Here is a 25,674-nt window from a genome sequence, read left to right as displayed (position 1 = left end):
TCACTGACACTGGGGGAAGAGAAGTACTAGAACACGAGGACATGCACTGACACTGGGAGGAAGAGAAGTACTAGAACACGAGGACATACAGTTACACTGGGGGGAAGAGAAGTACTAGAACACGTGGACATGCACTGACACTGGTGGGAAGAGAAGTATTAGAACACGAGGACATGCACTGACACTGGGGGAAGAGAAGTACTAGAACACGAGGACATGCACTGACACTGGAGGGAAGAAAAATACTAGAACACGAGGACATGCACTGACACTGGGGGGAAGAGAAGTATTAGAACAGGAGGACATGTACTGACACTAGAGGGAAGAGATGTACGAGAACACGAGGACATGCACTGTCACTGGGGGCAAGAGAAGTACTAGAACACGAGGACATGCACTGACACTGGAGGGAAGAGAAGTACTAGAACACGAAGACATGTACTGACACTGGGGGAAGAGAAGTACTAGAACATGAGGACATGTACTGACACTGGGGGAAGAGAAGTACTAAAACACGAAGACATTCACTGACACTGGGGGGAAGAGAAGTACTAGAAAACGAGGACATGTACTGACACTGGGGGAGGAGAAGTACTAGAACACAAGGACATGCACTGACACTGGGGGGAAGAGAAGTACTAGAACACGAGGATATGTACTGACACTGGGGGGAAGAGAAGTATTAGAACACGAGGTCATGTACTGACACTGGGGGGAAGAGAAGTATTAGAACACGAGGTCATGTACTGACACTGGGGGAAGAGAAGTACTAGAACACGAGGACATGCATTGACACTGGGGGGAAGAGAAGTACTAGAACACGAGGACATACAGTTACACTGGGGGGAAGAGAAGTACTAGAACACGTGGACATGTACTGAAACTGGGGGGAAGAGAAGTACTAGAACACGAGGACATGCAGTGACACTGAGGGAAAAGAAGTATTAGAACACGAGGACATGTACTGAAACTGGGGGGGGGGAGAGAAGTACTAGAACACAAGGACATGCACTGACACTGGAGGTAAGAGAAGTATTAGAACAAGAGGACATGTACTGACACTGGGGGGAAGAGAAGTACTAGAACACGAGGACACGTACTGGGAGGAAGAGAAGTACTAGAACACAAGGACATGTACTGACACTGGGGGGAAGAAAAGTACTGGAACACGAGGACATGTACTGACACTGGGGGAGGAGAAGTATTAGAACACGAGGACATGTACTGATACTGGGAGGAAGAGAAGTACTGGAACACGAGGACATGTACTGACACTGGGGGAAGAGAAGTACTAGAACACGTGGACATGTACTGACACTGGGGGGAAGAGAAGTACTAGAACACGAGGACATGTACTGACACTGGGGGGAAGAGAAGTACTTGAACACGAGGACATGTACTGACACTGGGGGGAAGAGAAGTACTAGAACACGAGGACTTGTACTGACACTGGGGGGATGAGAAGTACTAGAACACGAGGGCATGTACTGACACTGGGGGAGGAGAAGTATTAGAACATGAGGACATGTACTGACACTGGGAGGAAGAGAAGTACTAGAACACGAGGACATGTACTGACACTGGGGGGAAGAGAAGTACTAGAACATGAGGACATGTACTGACACTGGAAGGAAGAAAAGTACTAGAACACGAGGACATGCACTGACACTGGGGGGAAGAGAAGTACTTGAACACGAGGACATGTACTGACACTGGGGGGAAGAGATGTACTAGAGCACGAGGACATGTACTGACACTGGGGGGGAAGAGAAGTACTAGAACACGAGGACATGCACTGACATTGGGGGAGGAGAAGTATTAGAACATGAGGACATGCACTGACACTGGGAGGAAGAGAAGTACTAGAACACGAGGACATGTACTGACACTGGGAGGAAGAGAAGTACTAGAACACGAGGACAAGCACTGACACTGGGGGGAAGAGAAGTACTAGAACACGAAGACATGTACTGACACTGGGGGAAGAGAAGTACTAGAACACGAGGACATGCACTGACACTGGGAGGAAGAGAAGTACTAGAACACGAGGACATATAGTTACACTGGGGGGAAGAGAAGTACTAGAACACGTGGACATGTACTGACACTGAGTGGAAGAGAAGTATTAGAACACGAGGACATGTACTGACACTGGGGGGGAAGAGAAGTACTAGAACACGAGGACATGTACTGAAACTGGGGGGGTAGGAGAAGTACTAGAACACAAGGACATGCACTGACACTGGGGGGAAGAGAAGTACTAGAACACGAGGACATGTACTGACACTGGAGGTAAGAGAAGTATTAGAACAAGAGGACATGTACTGACACTGGGGGGAAGAGAAGTACTAGAACACAAGGACATACACTGACACTGGGGGAGGAGAAGTATAAGAACACGAGGACATGTACTGATACTGGGAGGAAGAGAAGTACTAGAACACAAGGACACGTACTGGGAGGAAGAGAAGTACTAGAACACAAGGACATGTACTGACACTGGGGGGAAGAAAAGTACTGGAACACGAGGACATGTACTGACACTGGGGGAGGAGAAGTATTAGAACACAAGGACATGTACTGATACTGGGAGGAAGAGAAGTACTGGAACACGAGGAAATGTACTGACACTAGGGGAAGAGAAGTACTAGAACACGTGGACATGTACTGACACTGGGAGGAAGAGAAGTACTAGAACACGAGGACATGTACTGACACTGGGGGGGAAGAGAAGTATTAGAACACAAGGACATGTACTGACACTGGGGGAGGAGAAGTATTAGAACATGTGGACATGTACTGACACTGGGAGGAAGAGAAGTACTAGAACACGAGGACATGTACTGGCACTGGGGGGAAGAGAAGTACTAGAACCTGAGGACATGTACTGACACTGGGGGAGGAGAAGTACTAGAACACGAGGACATGTACTGATACTGGGAGGAAGAGAAGTACTAGAACATGTACTGACACTGGGGGAGGAGAAGTATTAGAACATGAGGACATGTACTGACACTGGGGGGAAGAGAAGTACTAGAACACGAGGACATGCACTGACACTGGGGGGAAGAGAAGTATTAGAACAGGAGGACATGTACTGACACTAGAGGGAAGAGATGTACGAGAACACGAGGACATGCACTGTCACTGGGGGCAAGAGAAGTACTAGAACACGAGGACATGCACTGACACTGGAGGGAAGAGAAGTACTAGAACACGAGGACATGTACTGACACTGGGGGAAGAGAAGTACTAGAACATGAGGACATGTACTGACACTGGGGGAAGAGAAGTACTAGAACACGAAGACATGCACTGACACTGGGGGGAAGAGAAGTACTAGAAAACGAGGACATGTACTGACACTGGGGGGAAGAGAAGTATTAGAACACGAGGACATGCACTGACATTGGGGGGAAGAGAAGTACTAGAACACGAAGACATGTACTGACACTGGGGGAAGAGAAGTACTAGAACACGAGGACATGCATTGACACTGGGGGAAGAGAAGTACTAGAACATGAGGACATACAGTTACACTGGGGGGAAGAGAAGTACTAGAACACGTGGACATGTACTGAAACTGGGGGGAAGAGAAGTACTAGAACACAAGGACATGCAGTGACACTGAGGGAAGAGAAGTATTAGAACACGAGGACATGTACTGAAACTGGGGGGGGGAGAGAAGTACTAGAACACAAGGACATGCACTGACACTGGAGGTAAGAGAAGTATTAGAACAAGAGGACATGTACTGACACTGGGGGGAAGAGAAGTACTAGAACACGAGGACACGTACTGGGAGGAAGAGAAGTACTAGAACACAAGGACATGTACTGACACTGGTGGGAAGAAAAGTACTGGAACACGAGGACATGTACTGACACTGGGGGAGGAGAAGTATTAGAACACGAGGACATGTACTGATACTGGGAGGAAGAGAAGTACTGGAACACGAGGACATGTACTGACACTGGTGGAAGAGAAGTACTAGAACACGTGGACATGTACTGACACTGGGGGGAAGAGAAGTACTAGAACACGAGGACATGTACTGATACTGGGGGGAAGAGAAGTACTGGAACACGAGGACAGGTACTGACACTGGGGGGAAGAGATGTACTAGAGCACGAGGACATGTACTGACACTGGGGGGGAAGAGAAGTACTAGAACATGAGGACATGTACTGACATTGGGGGAGGAGAAGTATTAGAACACGAGGACATGTACTGACACTGGGGGGAAGAGAAGTACTAGAACACGAAGACATGTACTGACACTGGGGGAGGAGAAGTACTAGAACACGAGGACATGCACTGACACTGGGGGGAAGAGAAGTACTAGAACACGAGGACATACAGTTACACTGGGGGGAAGAGAAGTACTAGAACACGAGGACATGCACTGACACTGGAGGTAAGAGAAGTACTAGAACACGAGGACATGTACTGACACTGGGGGGAAGAGAAGTATTAGAACACGAGGTCATGCACTAACATTGGGGGGAAGAGAAGTACTAGAACACAAAGACATGTACTGACACTGGAAGAAGAGAAGTACTAGAACACGAGGACATGCATTGACACTGGGGGGAAGAGAAGTACTAGAACACAAGGACATACAGTTACACTGGGGGGAAGAGAAGTACTAGAACACGTGGACATGTACTGAAACTGGGGGGAAGAGAAGTACTAGAACACGAGGACATGCAGTGACACTGAGGGAAGAGAAGTATTAGAACACGAGGACATGTACTGAAACTGGGGGGGGGGGAGAGAAGTACTAGAACACAAGGACATGCACTGACACTGGAGGTAAGAGAAGTATTAGAACAAGAGGACATGTACTGACACTGGGGGGAAGAGAAGTACTAGAACACGAGGACACGTACTGGGAGGAAGAGAAGTACTAGAACACAAGGACATGTACTGACACTGGGGGGGAAGAAAAGTACTGGAACACGAGGACATGTACTGACACTGGGGGAGGAGAAGTATTAGAACACGAGGACATGTACTGATACTGGGAGGAAGAGAAGTACTGGAACACGAGGACATGTACTGACACTGGGGGAAGAGAAGTACTAGAACACGTGGACATGTACTGACACTGGGGGGAAGAGAAGTACTAGAACACGAGGACATGTACTGACACTGGGGGGAAGAGAAGTACTTGAACACGAGGACATGTACTGACACTGGGGGGAAGAGAAGTACTAGAACACGAGGACTTGTACTGACACTGGGGGGATGAGAAGTACTAGAACACGAGGGCATGTACTGACACTGGGGGAGGAGAAGTATTAGAACATGAGGACATGTACTGACACTGGGAGGAAGAGAAGTACTAGAACACGAGGACATGTACTGACACTGGGGGGAAGAGAAGTACTAGAACATGAGGACATGTACTGACACTGGAAGGAAGAAAAGTACTAGAACACGAGGACATGCACTGACACTGGGGGGAAGAGAAGTACTTGAACACGAGGACATGTACTGACACTGGGGGGAAGAGATGTACTAGAGCACGAGGACATGTACTGACACTGGGGGGGAAGAGAAGTACTAGAACACGAGGACATGCACTGACATTGGGGGAGGAGAAGTATTAGAACATGAGGACATGCACTGACACTGGGGGAAGAGAAGTACTAGAACACGAGGACATGCACTGACACTGGGAGGAAGAGAAGTACTAGAACACGAGGACATACAGTTACACTGGGGGGAAGAGAAGTACTAGAACACGTGGACATGCACTGACACTGGTGGGAAGAGAAGTATTAGAACACGAGGACATGCACTGACACTGGGGGGAAGAGAAGTACTAGAACACGAGGACATGCACTGACACTGGAGGGAAGAAAAATACTAGAACACGAGGACATGCACTGACACTGGGGGGAAGAGAAGTATTAGAACAGGAGGACATGTACTGACACTAGAGGGAAGAGATGTACGAGAACACGAGGACATGCACTGTCACTGGGGGCAAGAGAAGTACTAGAACACGAGGACATGCACTGACACTGGAGGGAAGAGAAGTACTAGAACACGAAGACATGTACTGACACTGGGGAAGAGAAGTACTAGAACATGAGGACATGTACTGACACTGGGGGAAGAGAAGTACTAAAACACGAAGACATTCACTGACACTGGGGGGAAGAGAAGTACTAGAAAACGAGGACATGTACTGACACTGGGGGAGGAGAAGTACTAGAACACAAGGACATGCACTGACACTGGGGGGAAGAGAAGTACTAGAACACGAGGATATGTACTGACACTGGGGGGAAGAGAAGTATTAGAACACGAGGTCATGTACTGACACTGGGGGGAAGAGAAGTATTAGAACACGAGGTCATGTACTGACACTGGGGGAAGAGAAGTACTAGAACACGAGGACATGCATTGACACTGGGGGGAAGAGAAGTACTAGAACACGAGGACATACAGTTACACTGGGGGGAAGAGAAGTACTAGAACACGTGGACATGTACTGAAACTGGGGGAAGAGAAGTACTAGAACACGAGGACATGCAGTGACACTGAGGGAAAAGAAGTATTAGAACACGAGGACATGTACTGAAACTGGGGGGGGGGAGAGAAGTACTAGAACACAAGGACATGCACTGACACTGGAGGTAAGAGAAGTATTAGAACAAGAGGACATGTACTGACACTGGGGGGAAGAGAAGTACTAGAACACGAGGACACGTACTGGGAGGAAGAGAAGTACTAGAACACAAGGACATGTACTGACACTGGGGGGAAGAAAAGTACTGGAACACGAGGACATGTACTGACACTGGGGGAGGAGAAGTATTAGAACACGAGGACATGTACTGATACTGGGAGGAAGAGAAGTACTGGAACACGAGGACATGTACTGACACTGGGGGAAGAGAAGTACTAGAACACGTGGACATGTACTGACACTGGGGGGAAGAGAAGTACTAGAACACGAGGACATGTACTGACACTGGGGGGAAGAGAAGTACTTGAACACGAGGACATGTACTGACACTGGGGGGAAGAGAAGTACTAGAACACGAGGACTTGTACTGACACTGGGGGGATGAGAAGTACTAGAACACGAGGGCATGTACTGACACTGGGGGAGGAGAAGTATTAGAACATGAGGACATGTACTGACACTGGGAGGAAGAGAAGTACTAGAACACGAGGACATGTACTGACACTGGGGGGAAGAGAAGTACTAGAACATGAGGACATGTACTGACACTGGAAGGAAGAAAAGTACTAGAACACGAGGACATGCACTGACACTGGGGGGAAGAGAAGTACTTGAACACGAGGACATGTACTGACACTGGGGGGAAGAGATGTACTAGAGCACGAGGACATGTACTGACACTGGGGGGGAAGAGAAGTACTAGAACACGAGGACATGCACTGACATTGGGGGAGGAGAAGTATTAGAACATGAGGACATGCACTGACACTGGGAGGAAGAGAAGTACTAGAACACGAGGACATGTACTGACACTGGGAGGAAGAGAAGTACTAGAACACGAGGACAAGCACTGACACTGGGGGGAAGAGAAGTACTAGAACACGAAGACATGTACTGACACTGGGGGAAGAGAAGTACTAGAACACGAGGACATGCACTGACACTGGGAGGAAGAGAAGTACTAGAACACGAGGACATATAGTTACACTGGGGGGAAGAGAAGTACTAGAACACGTGGACATGTACTGACACTGAGTGGAAGAGAAGTATTAGAACACGAGGACATGTACTGACACTGGGGGGGAAGAGAAGTACTAGAACACGAGGACATGTACTGAAACTGGGGGGGTAGGAGAAGTACTAGAACACAAGGACATGCACTGACACTGGGGGGAAGAGAAGTACTAGAACACGAGGACATGTACTGACACTGGAGGTAAGAGAAGTATTAGAACAAGAGGACATGTACTGACACTGGGGGGAAGAGAAGTACTAGAACACAAGGACATACACTGACACTGGGGGAGGAGAAGTATAAGAACACGAGGACATGTACTGATACTGGGAGGAAGAGAAGTACTAGAACACAAGGACACGTACTGGGAGGAAGAGAAGTACTAGAACACAAGGACATGTACTGACACTGGGGGGAAGAAAAGTACTGGAACACGAGGACATGTACTGACACTGGGGGAGGAGAAGTATTAGAACACAAGGACATGTACTGATACTGGGAGGAAGAGAAGTACTGGAACACGAGGAAATGTACTGACACTAGGGGAAGAGAAGTACTAGAACACGTGGACATGTACTGACACTGGGAGGAAGAGAAGTACTAGAACACGAGGACATGTACTGACACTGGGGGGGAAGAGAAGTATTAGAACACAAGGACATGTACTGACACTGGGGGAGGAGAAGTATTAGAACATGTGGACATGTACTGACACTGGGAGGAAGAGAAGTACTAGAACACGAGGACATGTACTGGCACTGGGGGGAAGAGAAGTACTAGAACCTGAGGACATGTACTGACACTGGGGGAGGAGAAGTACTAGAACACGAGGACATGTACTGATACTGGGAGGAAGAGAAGTACTAGAACATGTACTGACACTGGGGGAGGAGAAGTATTAGAACATGAGGACATGTACTGACACTGGGGGGAAGAGAAGTACTAGAACACGAGGACATGTACTGACACTGGGGGGAAGAGAAGTACTAGAACACGAGGACATGTACTGACACTGGGGGGAAGAGAAGTACTAGAACACGAGGACATGTACTGACACTGGGGGGAAGAGAAGTACTAGAACACGAGGACATGTACTGACACTGGGGGGAAAAGAAGTACTAGAACACGAGGACATGTACTGACACTGGGGGGAAGAGAAGTATTAGAACACGAAGACATGTACTGACACTGGGGGGAAGAGAAGTACTAGAACACAAGGACACGTACTGACACTGGGGGGAAGAGAAGTACTAGAACACAAGGACACGTACTGACACTGGGAGGAAGAGAAGTACTAGAACACAAGGACATGTACTGACACTGGGTGGAAGAGAAGTACTAGAACACGAGGACATGTACTGACACTGGGGGAGGAGAAGTACTAGAACACCAGGACATACACTGACACTGGGGGGAAGAGAAGTATTAGAACACGAGGACATGCACTGACACTGGGGGAGGAGAAGTATTAGAACATGAGGACATATACTGACACTGGGAGGAAGAGAAGTACTAGAACACGAGGACATGTACTGACACTGGGGGGAAGAGAAGTACTAGAACACGAGGACATGTACTGACACTGGGGGAGGAGAAGTATTAGAACACGAGGACATGTACTGATACTGGGAGGAAGAGAAGTATTAGAACACGAGGACATGTACTGACACTGGGGGGAAGAGAAGTACTAGAACACGAGGACATACAGTGACACTGGGGGAAAGAGAAGTACTAGAACACGAGGACATGCACTGATACTGGAGGTAAGAGAAGTATTAGAACACAAGGACATGTACTGACACTGGGGGAAGAGAAGTACTAGAACACGTGGACATGTATTGACACTGGGGGAAGAGAAGTATTTAAACACAAGGACATGTACTGACACTGGGGGGAAGAGAAGTACTAGAACACGAGGACATGCACTGACACTGGGGGGAAGAGAAGTATTAGAACACGAGGACATGCACTGACACTGGGGGGAAGAGATGTATTAGAACACGAGGACATGTACTGACACTGAGGGAAAGAGAAGTACTAGAACACGAGGACATGTACTGACACTGGGGGAGGAGAAGTATTAGAACATAAGGACATGTACTGACACTGGGAGGAAGAGAAGTACTAGAACACGAGGACATGTACTGACACTGGGAGGAAGAGAAGTACTAGAACACGAGGACATGCACTGACACTGGGGGGAAGAGAAGTATTAGAACACGAGGACATGTACTGATACTGGGAGGAAGAGAAGTACTAGAACACGAGGACATGTACTGACACTGGGGGGAAGAGAAGTACTAGAACTCGAGGACATGTACTGACATTCTGGGAGGAGAAGTATTAGAACATAAGGACATGTACTGACACTGGGAGGAAGAGAAGTACTAGAACACGAGGACATGTACTGACACTGGGGGAAAGAGAAGTACTAGAACACGAGGACATGTACTGATACTGGGAGGAAAAGAAATACTAGAACACGAGGTTATGTACTGACACTGGGGGGAAAAGAAGTACTAGAACACGAGGACATGTACTGACACTGGGGGGAAAAAAAGTACTAGAACACGAGGATATGTACTGACACTGGGGAAGGTGAAGTATTAGATTATGAGGACATGTACTGACACTGGGAGGAAGTGAAGTACTAGAACACGAGGACATGTACTGACACTGGGGGGAAGAGAAGTACTAGAACACGAGGACATGTACTGACACTGGGGGGAAGAGAAGTATTAGAACACGAGGAGATGTACTGACACTGGAAGGAAGAGAAGTACTAGAACACGAGGACATACAGTGACACTGGGGGGAAGAGAAGTATTAGAACACGAGGACATGCACTGACACTGGAAGGAAGAGAAGTACTAGAACACGAGGACATACAGTGACACTGGGGGGAAGAGAAGTATTAGAACACGAGGACATGCACTGACACTGGGGGGAAGAGATGTATTAGAACACGAGGACATGTACTGACACTGGGGGGATGAGAAGTACTAGAACACGAGGACATGTACTGACACTGGGGGGATGAGAAGTATTAGAACACGAGGACATGTAATGACACTGGGAGAAGAGATGTACTAGAACACGAGGACATCCACTGACACTGGGGGGAAGAGAAGTATTAGAACATGAGGACATGCACTGACACTGGGGGGAAGAGAAGTACTAGAACATGTACTGACACTGGGGGAGGAGAAGTATTAGAACATGAGGACATGTACTGACACTGGGAGGAAGAGAAGTACTAGAACACGAGGACATGTACTGACACTGGGGGGGAGAGAAGTATTAGAACACGAGGACATGTACTGACACTGGGGGAAAGAGAAGTACTAGAACACGAGGACATGTACTGACACTGGGGGGAAGAGAAGTACTAGAACACGAGGACATGTACTGACACTGGGGGAGGAGAAGTATTAGAACACGAGGACATGTACTGACACTGGGGGGAAGAGAAGTACTAGAACACGAGGACATGTACTGACACTGGGGGGAAGAGAAGTATTAGAACATGAGGACATGTACTGATACTGGAAGGAAGAGAAGTACTAGAACACGAGGACATACAGTGACACTGGGGGGAAGAGAAGTACTAGAACACGAGGACATGCACTGATACCGGAGGTAAGAGAAGTATTAGAACACAAGGACATGTACTGACACTGGGGGAAGAGAAGTACTAGAACACGTGGACATGCACTGACACTGGGGGGAAGAGATGTATTAGAACACGAGGACATGTACTGACACTGGGGGGATGAGAAGTACTAGAACACAAGGACATGCACTGACACTTTGGGGAAGAGAAGTACTAGAACACGAGGAGATGCACTGACACTGGGGGGAAGAGAAGTACTAGAACACGAGGATATGTACTGACACTGGTGGGTAAGAGAAGTACTAGAACACCAGGACATGCACTGACACTGGGGGGAAGAGAAGTACTAGAACACGAGGATATGTACTGACACTGGTGGGTAAGAGAAGTACTAGAACACCAGGACATGCACTGACACTTGGGGGGAAGTAGGTTCAGAGGAAATGTGATGAAAAGCTACTTCACAGAAAGGGTAGTGGATAAGTGGATTAGCCTCCTATCAGAGGTGATAGAGAATAATACAGTACAGCAATTTAAACATGCTTGGGATAGACATAAGGATATCCTTACAAAGAATTAAGGATCAAGTAGGGTTTGAGGTTAATATAGGTAAAATAATGAACAGACTAGATGGCCAAAGTGATTTTTATCTGCCATCAAATTCTATGTTTCTATCAATGACCATCATGTTATAAAACCTCCATTGGTCAGGATGTTGTATTATCTACAGTGCCCTGTATGTTATATAGCCCCCTTATATCAGTATATTATACAGCCCCCATTTATAGTATGTTATCCACCCCCGTTTATCAGTATATGAGCATGTTACATATATCTCCATATACCAGCTTTTTATACAGCCCTGTTGTGCAGATTATAATCCATAATGTGTAGCATAATAGCCACAAAGATCAGCCTAATTGCGCAAATGACGAGCAATACTGCAGTCTAAAAATCGCAATGTGCAGTATGTTATTTTTGTGTCCAGCCTGACATAGACCCATGTCCAGCCTAATAGCCTCATATGAGTAGCAGTCTGTACACACCTCCACTACTGGTGCCACCTCTGAGTGTTGCTGGGATTCGCCAGTGTGCCATAGAATGGAACCTAATGACCAGCATCTGCCACAGCACAGGGTACTTGTCATTAGACTCTATTCTATGGCACACAGTATATGCAGTAATTAGCCTTACATTCCTGAACAGGACAGACGTGTCCTGTGAGCTCTGTGTTGGAGCCCAGCTCTGAACTCCATCTGGGCCCCGTATTCACTCCCAGAGATGCCTGCTATGGTGCCTGTTCCTGTGTTCACTCATGGGCTCTCATTTCTCATCCTCTGATCAACCCAATCGTTCCTCTGATCGTCTCTCCACTGCTTCCTCTACCACAGACCATGGCTTTGGCCAACTTCCCGGCCGGCCTCTCTATATCCAGTCCTGCAGTCTTCATGTGTTCTACCATCTGCTGCCTCCCACCACCTGATGCCTTCCTGCTTCCTCACGCCTGATGCCCCACTGTTGCCTGTTAGCCCGGTTCCTGGACTCCACTGTTGCCACCTACTCCAGGATGCGGCTTGGGCCTTCTCTCCCATCTAGCCTATCTGGGCGTGCGGTTTCCTGTTCCGGAATCCTGTTGTCCTGCTGCCTCACGCTGCCTGCTACCTCCTGCTCTGTTTTTCTGATGCCCTCTCCCAGCATGCTGCCTCTGGACACTCTTGCTTCTCCACGCTCCGACGGTCTCTGAGTACACAGGCCACATCATGGGCCTGGCCTACACTCCTCCTCCACCGTACTCCATGGTCTGGATCCTTACCCTGCCAGTCTTTCAATGTGATGTACACCAACTCCCCGGATGCTTCAGTGACCCTGCTGCTTAATTTTTTCCTCATTTCCTATGTCCTGGCCTTCACCACCGGACACCTACCTTCCCTTATTCCCCCAGACCCCCGCTGTTCCTGGTTCCCTGCTCTTCACTCCAGCCAACCTTCCTCCGTGTGTCCCATTTCAACCTCCGTTTGACCCACTACATCCTTTGATTGTCATCATCTTCTACCAGCCCCTTCACCCATAGGCCCTCACATGGGGCTACCTCCAGTTCCCCCTTCTGGTTTTACTATCTATCTTCCCTGCCACTCTCATCTGGACCCTGATATCCTGGACTTCTGGACATTTTTCGTACATTCTTTCTACTCTGACTGGTATTGCTCTCGCTATTGCATTACTGAATTGTTATTGCCTTGTATTTTAATTAATTTTATTTTTCTGTTTTTTTCCACCACTTGCTGCCTATTGATGCACCTTGCCTCTGTCTCTACACTCAGACCTCTCCTTCTCTTTCTTCTGCTCCTGTTTCTTTTCCCTCTCCTCCAGTTTTCCTCCCCCATTTTTTCACTATGGCTCCTCACTCCTGTCCTATACCCATCCTTGCCGCTGTAAAAGGGTATCTATGTCTGCCCCTAAAGTGGGTGTTACTTCACTGAGGGTCTGCTATTGCTCTCTGCCGTCAGGAGGGTCTTATGATGAGGCAAATATACTATTAATGCTAATGTCATAATGACTGTTTAATAACTACCTTCATTATCACTCACAAAGTGTAGGTTCTATTTTTAACTCAGTTCTTATTTCACTGTCTGCTCTATCTACTCAGAAAAATTAATATTATATCATGAAAGTATTTCCACAAAGTCTCATGGTTGCCTACTCTCCCGAAATGTCCAGGAGACTGGCGAATTTTTGGGGGCTCTCCCGGACTCCTGAGAGAGCAGGGCATCCTCCCGGATCATGCCCTGTTCGTTGGTGAAGTGGGTGGGGGTGGGGCTAAATGGTATACTGGCCCCGCCCCCTGCTGGGAGAGGCCAAAATTTACAGCGTTTGACAGGGGGTGGGGCCTAATGATGTGGTTACGCCCCCAGGACGGATCCACCTCCCGCACAGCTTGATGCCAATGTTGGCAAGTATTATTACCAATATATTATAGGTATTTTCAGTAACAGTGTTTACACATATAATAACACAGTATAGAAAGTATAATATATTTTACCTAAAATATATTGCATTGCCTACTTAAGCTATTTTATCTATGCATAAATGTGCCTTTCTTATCTATGTTACTAAGTAAACATGGTAGTACCCATGACATCGTGGGAAATCTCCATAGACTATAAATAGACCTCGCGGCTGGATTCTATTCAGTAGCGTCGCTTTGCTTGTACACTGTACAAACAGAAGTTTGCATCGTCTGTAAACTTTTCTTCAGCCCAGGAGGGACTGAAGAAAACTGCGACCAACAAGGGGGCTTTTTGACCAATAAGAACAGAAGATATTTACAAGCAGGGACTTTGGAATTGCAAATTATTTGGACATGGTTCAAGCATTTTGGGAAAAAGCTGCTGACAAAAGAGGAAGAAATCAGATTGGTAAAGTATTTGGGGGTTTATTATATTTAATAAATGTATGTGGTATGAATGAGGGTATTTAGTGTATTTATTTGGGTTTTATTAATTTTATTAAAAGTGTGTGGTTGTAAACAGGGAGTTGTGGTTTTGTAAACATTTTGTTTTCTGGTACTACATGTCTCAGCCAGTCATGGGTGTCAGGGTATGTTGGCACTTGTGGTTCTCCAAGTGCCAGCATGCCCTGGCTGCCATGGGTATGCTGGTGCTTGTAGTTATACAAGCATCAGCATTCATAGACTGTTTAGAGCACCCTGGCATGGCTGTGACTTGTAGTTCCACAAAATAAAATGGCGTCAGTTTTTTTCACATAAATTTCGCCGTTGTTACCCTACTACCCACATCCCACAGGGGTAGGAAGAGCCCTAGTGCTTTCAGCACTGGTCTGGTTATTCCTAGAGGGGGGAGCCCGCTCGTTTTTTTCGGCGGACCTTACTCCCTAGGGAATCCAGCTCAGCGCTGAACAGCCTGGAGTTGATTGTCAATATGGCAGGGGGACCCCTGCTGCCTGTCCCCCTGCTATAGTGCCACCCACCCCGGCTGGTTTGCCTAGTGCTGGTTATGTTGAAATCGGGGGGACCCCACGCTAATTTTACCCCGATTTTCACGCAACCAGCAGTAGGCTGGCAGCACTAGGGTTAATAGTGGTAGGACGGGCGTACCCCACGCAATTATTATTTTTTTACTTTTATCTGTTTTTAAACTTTTGACAGCCGCGTTGACCTCCGGCTCTATAGGCAGACAGTGTAACAGTGATGTGTTTACTAATCACGCTGCTACGATGCAGCGTGTTGTATCTGGTGCTTTTTAAAGCAAACTCAGGAGAGTTTGCTTAATCGCAGCTTCATACATATGAAACTTGTTTTTTGTAAATAGCGATTTTGACAGAAACACATCTCTGGCGATTTTACATCAAATCTCACTTTAATACATCGGCGAGATGAAACACCTGTGAGAAAATCGCTGGATTTGCAAAATCGGAGCTTGCTACATATACCCCCTGATCTCAGCTATATTCTTTAACAAACAGCTTATGCAAAACTTTACACTGAACAATCTAATCAGTTCCTGCAAAACTTTCCCAAAATCACACAATATTTTTCTGTGTAATCACTTTCTGCAAAACTTTCCCAAAACTGCTATTCTATGCAAAAATTTACACTGACAATATCACATACATCATGTTACAAGTTTATTCCTATTTATACAACATTATCAATCTAACACCATACATATCATTGTCTTCCTCAATCTAACTTTTGCAAGCTTAAGCCTTTTCCATCAAACACTGTCAGAATCACTAGGTGGAATTGATGATACCTGCCAGCAGTTGGCGCTACTGAGTACTGAGGCGCGGAGTCTAACACGCCCCTGGTTTTCACCAGGAACCCCCGCAAGGAGGTATGGACTTCGCTGCAAGGGACATGCAGGTCGCAGCCCTCAGTATCAGTCAGCTGGCGAGGTAACAATTGAGGCAGCGGTGACAGCCCACCAGGATGCAGGATGGAAGAGTAGTCAGCAAGCCGGGTCACAACCAGAGGAACGGATATAGCCAAATCAAAAGCAGGAGAGTGGTCAGGAAGCCGGGTCAATACCAAATATCAGTCTAGGCCAGAATCAGGAACCAAGGAGAAGTCAGGAACAAGCCGGGGTCAGAATCCAAATCAGAGGCTGCCTTATATACCCTAAGGTGCCTCCTGATAGGGTTAGGGAGATTTTGGCGGTAAGACATGCTGGCTGCAGACAGGTGAGCAGAGATAGCGTCCCGCTGCTAGGCAACAGGACGTGGTTGCTTGGAAGGTGCAGGCGTCCGTCTCCTGCACCAAGTGTCAGTGCGGAGACGGCGCCTGACAAACACAAAGTCCATACTATTTGCACTCAAAGAAAATTCCATTTAAACTCCATATATACTGTTTCAACTTCACATATTTATGTTATCTTGCCCAGGTACCACCCAAACCATTCCTCCATGTTGCCTTACACTGCAGCTCATATATATATATATATATATATATATATATATATTCCATAAATACTTGTTTATCCATGGAAACTCGAAAAACAGATGTGTTGCTCTCTATGTCCAGCAAGCAAAGAGGCAAAGAAACATGTGTTCCTCTCAGTTGACCCCCAATTGTGAGTGAAGTCTCTCTACAGAAATACCTTTAGACATGTTAATTATGTGAGGCTTGACGTAAGCAGCTAAAATTTCTAGAAATCAGGTTTCTGAAGGGAAGAGGGTTGTGCAGCTTTGTGGTTCTCCTTTGTAGATCTGTGATATCTTGTACAGGGGTGAGCGCTATTGCCACGTCTTTAATACTATCTAGGTACAGCCTGTCTAAAAAAACACAGCGGGCATCATGTAATTAGTTACTACACATGTGCCAATTGGCGCATGTGTAGTCTTTGTTTAAGGACGCGCCAATTCACAATGCACTGCGATGACATCATCACTGATGGCGCATTCATGAGCGGTCGCTCCTTCACATCCACCCCAATCTCAACTCCCCCGCCCCCCATGCTCCAGCAACCCTGCCAACCTCATCCATATCTTCCCACTTCCCCCTCTCTCCTTTTCATGTGCCCTATGGAACTCCAAATCCATCCGTAATAAACTGCCAACACTCTTAGCCTTTTTGCTATCACCAAAACCTGGTTTTCTTCTACTGATACTGGTTCCCCCGCCACTCTCTCCCATGGGGGCCTCTCCTTTACCAACTCCACCAGACCGGATGACCGTCCAGGTGGTGGTGTGGGCCTCCTCCTATCCCTTAATACTTCAAAGTCCACTCAATTCATCTCTTCTCCCCATACATCTATGTGTCATTTACTACCCCCTTGGCCCCACTTCCCTTTTTCTTGACAACTTTGCAGTTTGGCTTCCCCACTACCTTTTTTCTGACTTCCCCTCCATCATACTAGGTGATTTTAACATCCCACTGACCCTTCCTCCATCAAACTTCTTGCACTTTCTTCCTCCTTTGGCCTCACTCAGTGGACCTCATTCCCCACACACACTGCCTTGGTCACTTCCTTAAACTTGTCTTCTCTCATCAAAGTGCTCTCTTGGACTTCTCTAACTCTCCCTTCCCACTCACTGACAACCATCTCCTCTCCCTCACTCTCTTATCTTTCCCTGCACCCTCATGCCTAAATCTACCCTCACTAGGTCCAATCTTGATGGTCTAAACCCTACTTCATTCTCCTCCTCTCTTGAATCTTCCACTTCTGGTGGAAATCTCGTTCCCTGGCCAATTTCCTTCATTTTAAATTTATCCTCTCCTCCTACAGTTCCGCCCTCTCCCATGACAAACAATCCTTCTTCAAGTACCTCATTTCTTCTCAGTCCTCCAATTCCCGCCACCTCTTTTCCACACTAGTCCCCCCCCCCTCCTATCCCACTCTCCGCCTCCGCTACGGACTCAATTTTCGAGGACAGAAAAAGGAGGCAATCAGACTCGACATCTCATCTTCGCCTCATCCTCCTGCCACCATCATCGATCCACCTTTCTCCAACAACCAACTCTGGTGCTCTTTCCGCCCTACTTCCCTCATTTTTTCCTCTTCCCCGTCTACCTGCCTCTTGGATTCCATCCCTTCTCACCTCCTTCGCTCCTTCTTCCACAATGCCTGCTCCTAACTTGCACACCTCTTCAATCTGCCACTCTCCACTGGCATTTCCCACTGTTCCTTTAAACATGCCCTTATGTCCTCCATTCTTGAGAAACCCAATCTTGACCCCCACCTCAATTGCTAACTACTGCCCCATTTCACTTCTCCCCTATGCCTCCAAAGTATTAGAGCGGGTTGTCTGCAACCGCCTCACCAGACTTCTCTCCAATCTTTCCCCCCCCCCACTACACGGAAACCACACTGACCAAAGGTACTAATGACCTTCTCTCGGTTAAATCCAGGTGTCACTTCTCCCTGCTCATCCTCCTGGACCTCTCCACAGCCTTTGACGTGGACCACCCCTTCCTGTTGCAGACCCTTCTTTTACTCTGCCTCTCTGGCTCTATCCTTGCATGGTTCACTTCATACCTTGCGAGTCACTCCTTCTCTGTTTCCACCCCTGATTCATCCTCCACTGCCCTCTACTCTTTTCATTGTACACTATTTCTTGGGTGATGTCATCACTTCCTTCGGTCTCCAGTATCACCTTTACACCAATGACACTCACCTCTACGTCTCTTCTCCTGATCCCCCCCCCTTCCTCCTCTCTCGTGTATCTGATTGCCTTTCCGCCATCTCCTCTTGGATGTCCTCACATTTTCTTCAACTCAATATTGTCAAAACCAAACTTATTGTGTTCTCTCCTTCTAGATCTTCATCCCACCCTGATCTCTTTCTCACTATTAACAACACCACCATCTCTTCTGTTCCCCAACTCCACTGCCTGGGTGTCACATTCGACTCCTTCCTCTCTTTTGCACCCCACATTTAATATCTTGCCCAATCCTGACGCTTCCAACTACGCAACATCTTCCGCATCCATCCCTTCCTATCTTAGGATGCCACCAAAACCGTTATCCACACACTCATCATTTCCCATTTTGATTACTGTGACATTCTCCTCACCGACCTCCCTCGCTCCCACCTCGCCCCCTTTGTTCTATACTCAACGCAGCTGCGAGACTTATCTTCCTTTCATGCCGCTCTTCTTCTGCTTTCCCTTTCTGCCTTGCCTTACTCTGGCTCCCCTTTCCCTACAGAATCCTTTTCAAATTCCTCACCCTCACCTGCAAGGCAGTCTCCCACTCCACTGCCCCATATATCTCCAATCTCCTCTCCATTTACACTCCCACCTGTTCCCTGTGATCAGCCAATGACCGTCGCCTCTCCTCCACTCTGATCACCTCATCCAATGCCAGATTTCAAGATTTCTTCTGGGCTGCCCCCCTTCACTGGAACAATCTCACTCGCTCTAGCCGACTGTTTCCTAATCGGTGTACCTTCAAACGGGCACTTAAAACTCTTTTCCTCAAAGCCTAATAGTCACCCACCTAACCAGCTCTCCATGCTTGATTTCCTCACCTCCTTCTTCCTCTGTCCCTCTTCGTACTCCTCTTGTGCCTGATCCCCTCCACTGACTCCCCATCCCTTTTAGTTCGTAAGCACTTACGGGCAAGGCCCTCTTCCCTCCTGTTTCTAGATCATCTCCTCCAACGTCACTGTACGACCTATGCTTGGAGCTATTGGAGTCTTGGTTTTACTCGTTTATTGTTCAGTTCTGTTTTACCCTGTATGGTCTACTGTTTGTGTTCTGTACGGCACTGAGGAATCCTTGTGACACTTTATAAATAAAGAATAAGAATAATAATACCACAAATAAGGGGTTATACTGGGAGTGATTTACAGGGAGAAAGAGAACAATCACTATCTCCTTTGAGAACATAATTAATGTTATCCAGCATATTATACTCTACTATAAAAAAGAAAATAAATAAGAACGTGTGCTGAAATCATTTCAACTGTGAATCACATTTAAAAGTACAAGTCACAGTCATCAATGTCTTATTGGTTTTGATATAATCTTGGTATTTGCTTTAAGGTTTCATTCAGTTCTGTACAGTAAATGTTGTTTATGTGTTTCTGTGTTTTCCGCAGTTTCAAGGCATGCAAATTTCCTGTTACAGAGGAAGAAGTAAATGAGGATGAATCCAGTATATCCGGGTTGTTTAACCAGTGTCAGATGCAGGAACTACAGTAAGTAGATTATATTGTAAACCAAGGTGAGCAACAAAACCTTCCCCAGTAGTCCCAGTAATCTAGTGATGTCCTACATATTACTGGACACACAATACAGTAGGTTCTATAATACTCAGAGGGGCAAATGGGGATATACAGGGGTATGTCATACCGCCACTTCTCCTACTGCCTTCATTGTAGCTCCTCCCTCTAGCTCCTGGTAGGAAGTGTGGTTAGTGTTTGTCTGATGTCTGGTGCAATCCCAGGGCTGGGCCACCCTGGGCGGGGAAACTCCCCAGGCAAGCCCCAGGCCTCTGGGCCTGTTCTGGGAGAAAACTCTAAGGCCCGAACAGTTGTGCTTTCAAAATCTTAAGTTATTTCTCAGCCAGGTAATGTTGTGAATGTTACCAGTACAAGTGCAGTGATTGTGGAAAAAGGTGAAGGAAAGAAAGAGAATGGGACACAGACAGTAAGTGTAATTACTAAACAAGACAAACTAGCAACAAACAAATGAAACAGCAAATGCAACAGCTTCAAACAAAGAGAATTAAGCTGCCTCAAGAAGAAATACAACAAATACAGGATAAATCAAAGGAAATTAATTTATATCTCATCTCTGCAACTGTGTGTTTAAAATATGTTATAGGAAATTGTTATCAGTTCTAACTTAGGTTGGCCAGAGTCTTTTATTAATGCCTAATTTATGATAGGTATTGTAAAGCGCTACGGAATATGTTGTCGCTATATAAATAAATGATGATGATGATGATAGGTATCTGCCTCCTCTAGCCTATTCAACAAATGTTTTCCTTTACTTTGATTAGCTGACCAATTAGCACAGCTGTAGTGGTTTCATAAATTAGCCCAACTACATATTAGCTTCAGTCTATAGGGGGACGTATGTGGGGTGAGACGTATGTGTGTGTTTTCTACACTAAGTGTAAGATAATGCCCAGTTAGACAACACAGTTGGACAAACATTGGATTACATTTGACTTGATTTTACTTCCAGGAATAAGCTTCATCTGCCACAGCCTATTTCTGCATTACTTGTCTATCTATACGGAACAAGTTAGGATTCCCTAACTTTTTGCTTTTACTCCTTTTATCACTATGTGGAACAAATTGCTTTTCTTGCTCTCTTTTCATGGCATTATCTTTAGGACGGTATCATCTCTCACCCCTCCACCAACACAAACATTTGTCCACATTGCACCTACATTACTCCACTCACCTCTAGTTAACACCCATGAACTGTCCTATTTATTATCTCTAACAAGTACAACCTCCACCTGTCGCCAGAAAATAAAAAAAGTCACACATCTTACAATCCCCTTACCTATCTTTCTCTCACTCTGCTTCTATTAGCTGGTGATATATCACCTAATCCAGGTCCCCCACACTCCTCACACACACATACATCTGAGCACTACCGTTCTATAGCGAACCTCAAACACATCACCTGTCTCCCCTCTCTTCTAAAGTCCTTCAAATGTGCCCTTTGGAATGCACGCTCTGTTTGTAACAAACTTACCTCCATTCATGATCTCTTCCTCTCAAAAAACCTCCACTGTCACTCACCGGACTGTGAGTGCTACTTCTCGTGTGTTTAGGAACCGTGGCCGTCCACCATCCTGAGGGTCTGCGCATGTGCAGCCCTTTCAAACCTTCAGTACATGTTCCTTTTAGTTAATTGGCTGATCAGGCAACACTCCCTATTTAAAGCACCTGTGGTCAATACCTCGTTGCCTGATCTTGGAGTCTCATTCCCATGAGCCTCTGAAGGTGTTCCTGTGTTTCCTCGTGTATTCAGCTCCTGCTGATTCCTGTTGTTCGTTTGTGGTTTCCAGACCACTTCAACTCTCCTGTGTTTCATCGTGACTGCACCAGCTGATTCCTATCCGCTGCCTCCGTGCTTCTACAGTTTCCAAACCACTTCAACTCTCCTGTGTTTCATCGTGACTGCACCAGCTGATTCCTATCCGCTGCCTCTGTGCTTCTACAGTATCCTGCTCACCTCAACTCTCCCGTGTTTCATCGTGACTGCACCAGCTGATTCCTATCTGCTGCCTCCGTGTATCTGCAGTCTCCTGCTCATCGCAACCCTCCAGTACTCATCGTGTCTGCAGCCAGCCGATCCGCTGTCTCCGTGCTTCTACAGTGTTCCTGCTTGTGTCAACTCGCCTGTCTGCATCGGATCAACGCTCCGCTGCTTTCATCTCAGCTAGACCGCCTCAACTCTCCCGTGTTCTCCAGGTGTCCAGTTCTATATACTACTGCTTCCTGAGTATTGTTTACATCCTTGCTGGTCTACCTACCGTGCGCTGCACCTACTTGGTTACCGCTTCCACCCTCCTGGGACTTCGCATCCTGCCGGCCTCCAGCCGTTCAGGTATCCCTGCACCTCTCTCTGACAGCCTGCTCTCCTGAACCACGGTATGCATACTTCTCCTTGACTGTGCTGGTGTATTGCATATCTAGCTGGACTGAGTTGTTCTCCTCCGGAGTTTCCTATCCACTGAGACTATTGCTATCTGTTGACTGTGTTACCTTTTAGCCTGGATAGTTCTGGTGACTTTGTATATTTGTGCAGTGCTGCTCAGTTATTATTATTTTGTGCATATCATCGTGGGATCAAGTTCAGTGTGCCCGTGTATACTCTGCATTGCATTTATCTCCCCGTGCTCCTCCTCACTTATATATTTCAGTGGTACAACTTGCTAGAGGCAGACCACTGTTCCCTGTTTCCTGAGTCACCAGTTTCCAGTATCCTTTCACATAGCAGTGGTACAACTTGCTAACGCAGACCACTGACTCCCCGGATACCTTCACCTGGATTCCATTCCTTCACCTAGACAGCGGTACAACTTGCTAAACGCAGACCGCTGACTCTCATCACCTCCTCGTTACTCCTGGACATTCCTCCTCACTATAGCAGTGGTACAACTTGCTATATGCAGACCACTGGCTACCCTCACGTTTCCTTGTCCATCCAGTTCCTCGTGTACAGTTATCTACCTATTACCAGTGCTGCTAGTCATAGACTTTCCTCGAGCATTCTCTTATCACCTGCTGTCTCCTGTTCCGTGATCACCCCGCTACCAGAGTACCATATTACCAACTATACTGCTCTGGTAAGTCTATCATCTGGTGATACCTGGGTAAAGACTCCTAGTGCCCGTGACATCCACCTTCTGGCAATAACAGAAACATGGCTCATGCAATCAGACACTGCCTCACCTGCAGCACTTTCACATGGTGGCCTCCATCTCACCCACACCCCCAGACCTGAAGGCAGACAAGGAGGTGGGGTTGGACTTCTTCTCTCCCCACAGTGCAAGTTTACAGTTCTACCAAATGTCCCATCACTCACGTTCACATCTTTTGAAGTACATGCTATTCGCATTTTTAATCCATTCTCTCTACATGGAGCACACCAACAATTTATTGAGGATTTCTCTTCATGGCTCCCTCACTTCTTATCTTCAGACATCCCCACCCTCATCCTGGGTGATTTCAACATCCCTATTGATAACCCACCTTCCAAAGCTGCTTCCAAAGCTGCTTCCAAACTACTCTCTATAAGCTCACTTGACTTCTCCCAGTGGATTGAATGATCTACTCATAAGGATGGCCACTGCCTTGATCTTATTTTCTCTAGACTATGCTCAGTTTCTAATTTTCTTAACACACCCTTCCCCCCTCTCGGATCATCATCTTATCAGCTACACGCTCACCCCCAACCTCTCTACTGTTTTACTCTACCAAGCCTCCTCATACCCGCAGAAATCTTAATTCTATTAATCTTCAACAATTTTCCACCTCTCTCCAACACCTTCTCTCCCCTATCTCTACATTCTCATCCCCTGAGATGGCAGTACCTCATTTTCTCCAAACACTAGCAACGGCCCTTGATCAAGTGGCTACAGCGACACTACATACTACACGTCGACTTCGATGTCAACTGTGACACACTAAAGCAACACGAAATCTTCAAAAACTTTCCCGTAAAGCAGAACGTCACTGGCATAAATCTCGCACCTCTAATGACTTCTTCATGTATACTTCTGTCTACCGCTGCTATCGAAATGCTCTGGACACTGCAATACAAACATACTTCCAATCTCTTTTCTATGCTCAGACTTCTAACCCCAAACATCTTTTTAATACATTTAAATCTCTTCTCAATCCTCCCACCCGAACCCTCCATCTACTATCAATGCCCAGGATCTTGCTTCCTACTTCAAGGACAAGATTGATAAGATCAGACTAGAAATGGTATCCTCTTCCTCGACAAGCAATCAGCTGAATTCCTTCCCACTACCCTCTGACACCCTCTCTTCATTTGACCCCACAAATGAAGAGGAAATTTCTACTCTCTTCTTATCTTCCTACTCTACCTCCTGTCCTCTTGATCCTATTCCCTCGCAAATTGGTAGATCCCTGTCTCCTTTGCTCATTTCACCTCTAACTAAAATCTGTAATCTCTCACTCTCTACTGGCATCTTTCCATCACTATACAAGCAAGCAGTGATTACTCCTATTCTAAAAAAAAACAGATTCCAACCCAAACTCTCTCAAATTACCGTCCTATCTCTCAGCTCCCGTGCCCCTCCAAGCTTCTAGAGAGACTTGCCTGCACTCGCCTCACATGCTTTTTTTCCCGCAAACAACCTGTTGGATCCTCTTCAGTCTGGCTTTCGTTCTCAACACTCCACAGAGACTGCATTGACTAAGGTTGTCAATGATCTGATCACTGCAAAAACTAAACTCCATTACTCTCTCCTAATTCTCCTGGATCTCTCGGCTGCATTGGACACCGTTGACAACTCTCTTCTTATACAAACGCTGCAATCCCTAGGTCTTCAAGACACTGTTCTATCCTGGTTCTCATCCTACCTTTCTAATCGCTCTTTCACTGTTAATTTCTCTGGATCCACCTCTGCTCCGCTTCTCTTATCAGTTGGAGTATCGCAAGGCTCAGTGCTAGGTCCTCTGCTGTTCTCTATCTATACCGCTTCTTTTGGAAATCTAATAAGTTTGGATTTCAGTATCATCTCTATGCGGATGATACCCAAATTTATGTATCCTCTCCTGATATCTCGACATCTGTGTTGTCCCGTGTAACTGACTGTCTTTCTGCTATACCATATTGGATGTCCTCTCGCCAATTCAAACTTAATCTTTTTAAAACAGAGTTAAT

General features: G+C 46.6%; 1 protein-coding gene across 8 annotated transcripts in view; it reads left to right on the top strand.

Annotated features, from left to right (window-relative positions):
* Positions 1–25,674, top strand: part of LOC142102719 (NACHT, LRR and PYD domains-containing protein 3-like) — a 175,939-nt gene that overhangs the window by 53,022 nt on the left and 97,243 nt on the right. For all 8 annotated transcript variants that reach the window (XM_075187361.1, XM_075187359.1, XM_075187356.1 and 5 more), the window contains exon 5: positions 20,391–20,489. In XM_075187361.1, the coding sequence (XP_075043462.1) occupies positions 20,391–20,489 (99 nt within the window). The remainder of the gene's footprint in view (positions 1–20,390; positions 20,490–25,674) is intronic.

The sequence above is a fragment of the Mixophyes fleayi genome, chromosome 1 (genome assembly GCF_038048845.1).
Source record: "Mixophyes fleayi isolate aMixFle1 chromosome 1, aMixFle1.hap1, whole genome shotgun sequence".
Taxonomy (NCBI): domain Eukaryota; kingdom Metazoa; phylum Chordata; class Amphibia; order Anura; family Limnodynastidae; genus Mixophyes; species Mixophyes fleayi.
The sequence above is the reverse complement of the archived record's forward strand: the minus strand, read 5'-3'. Positions and strand labels throughout refer to the sequence as shown.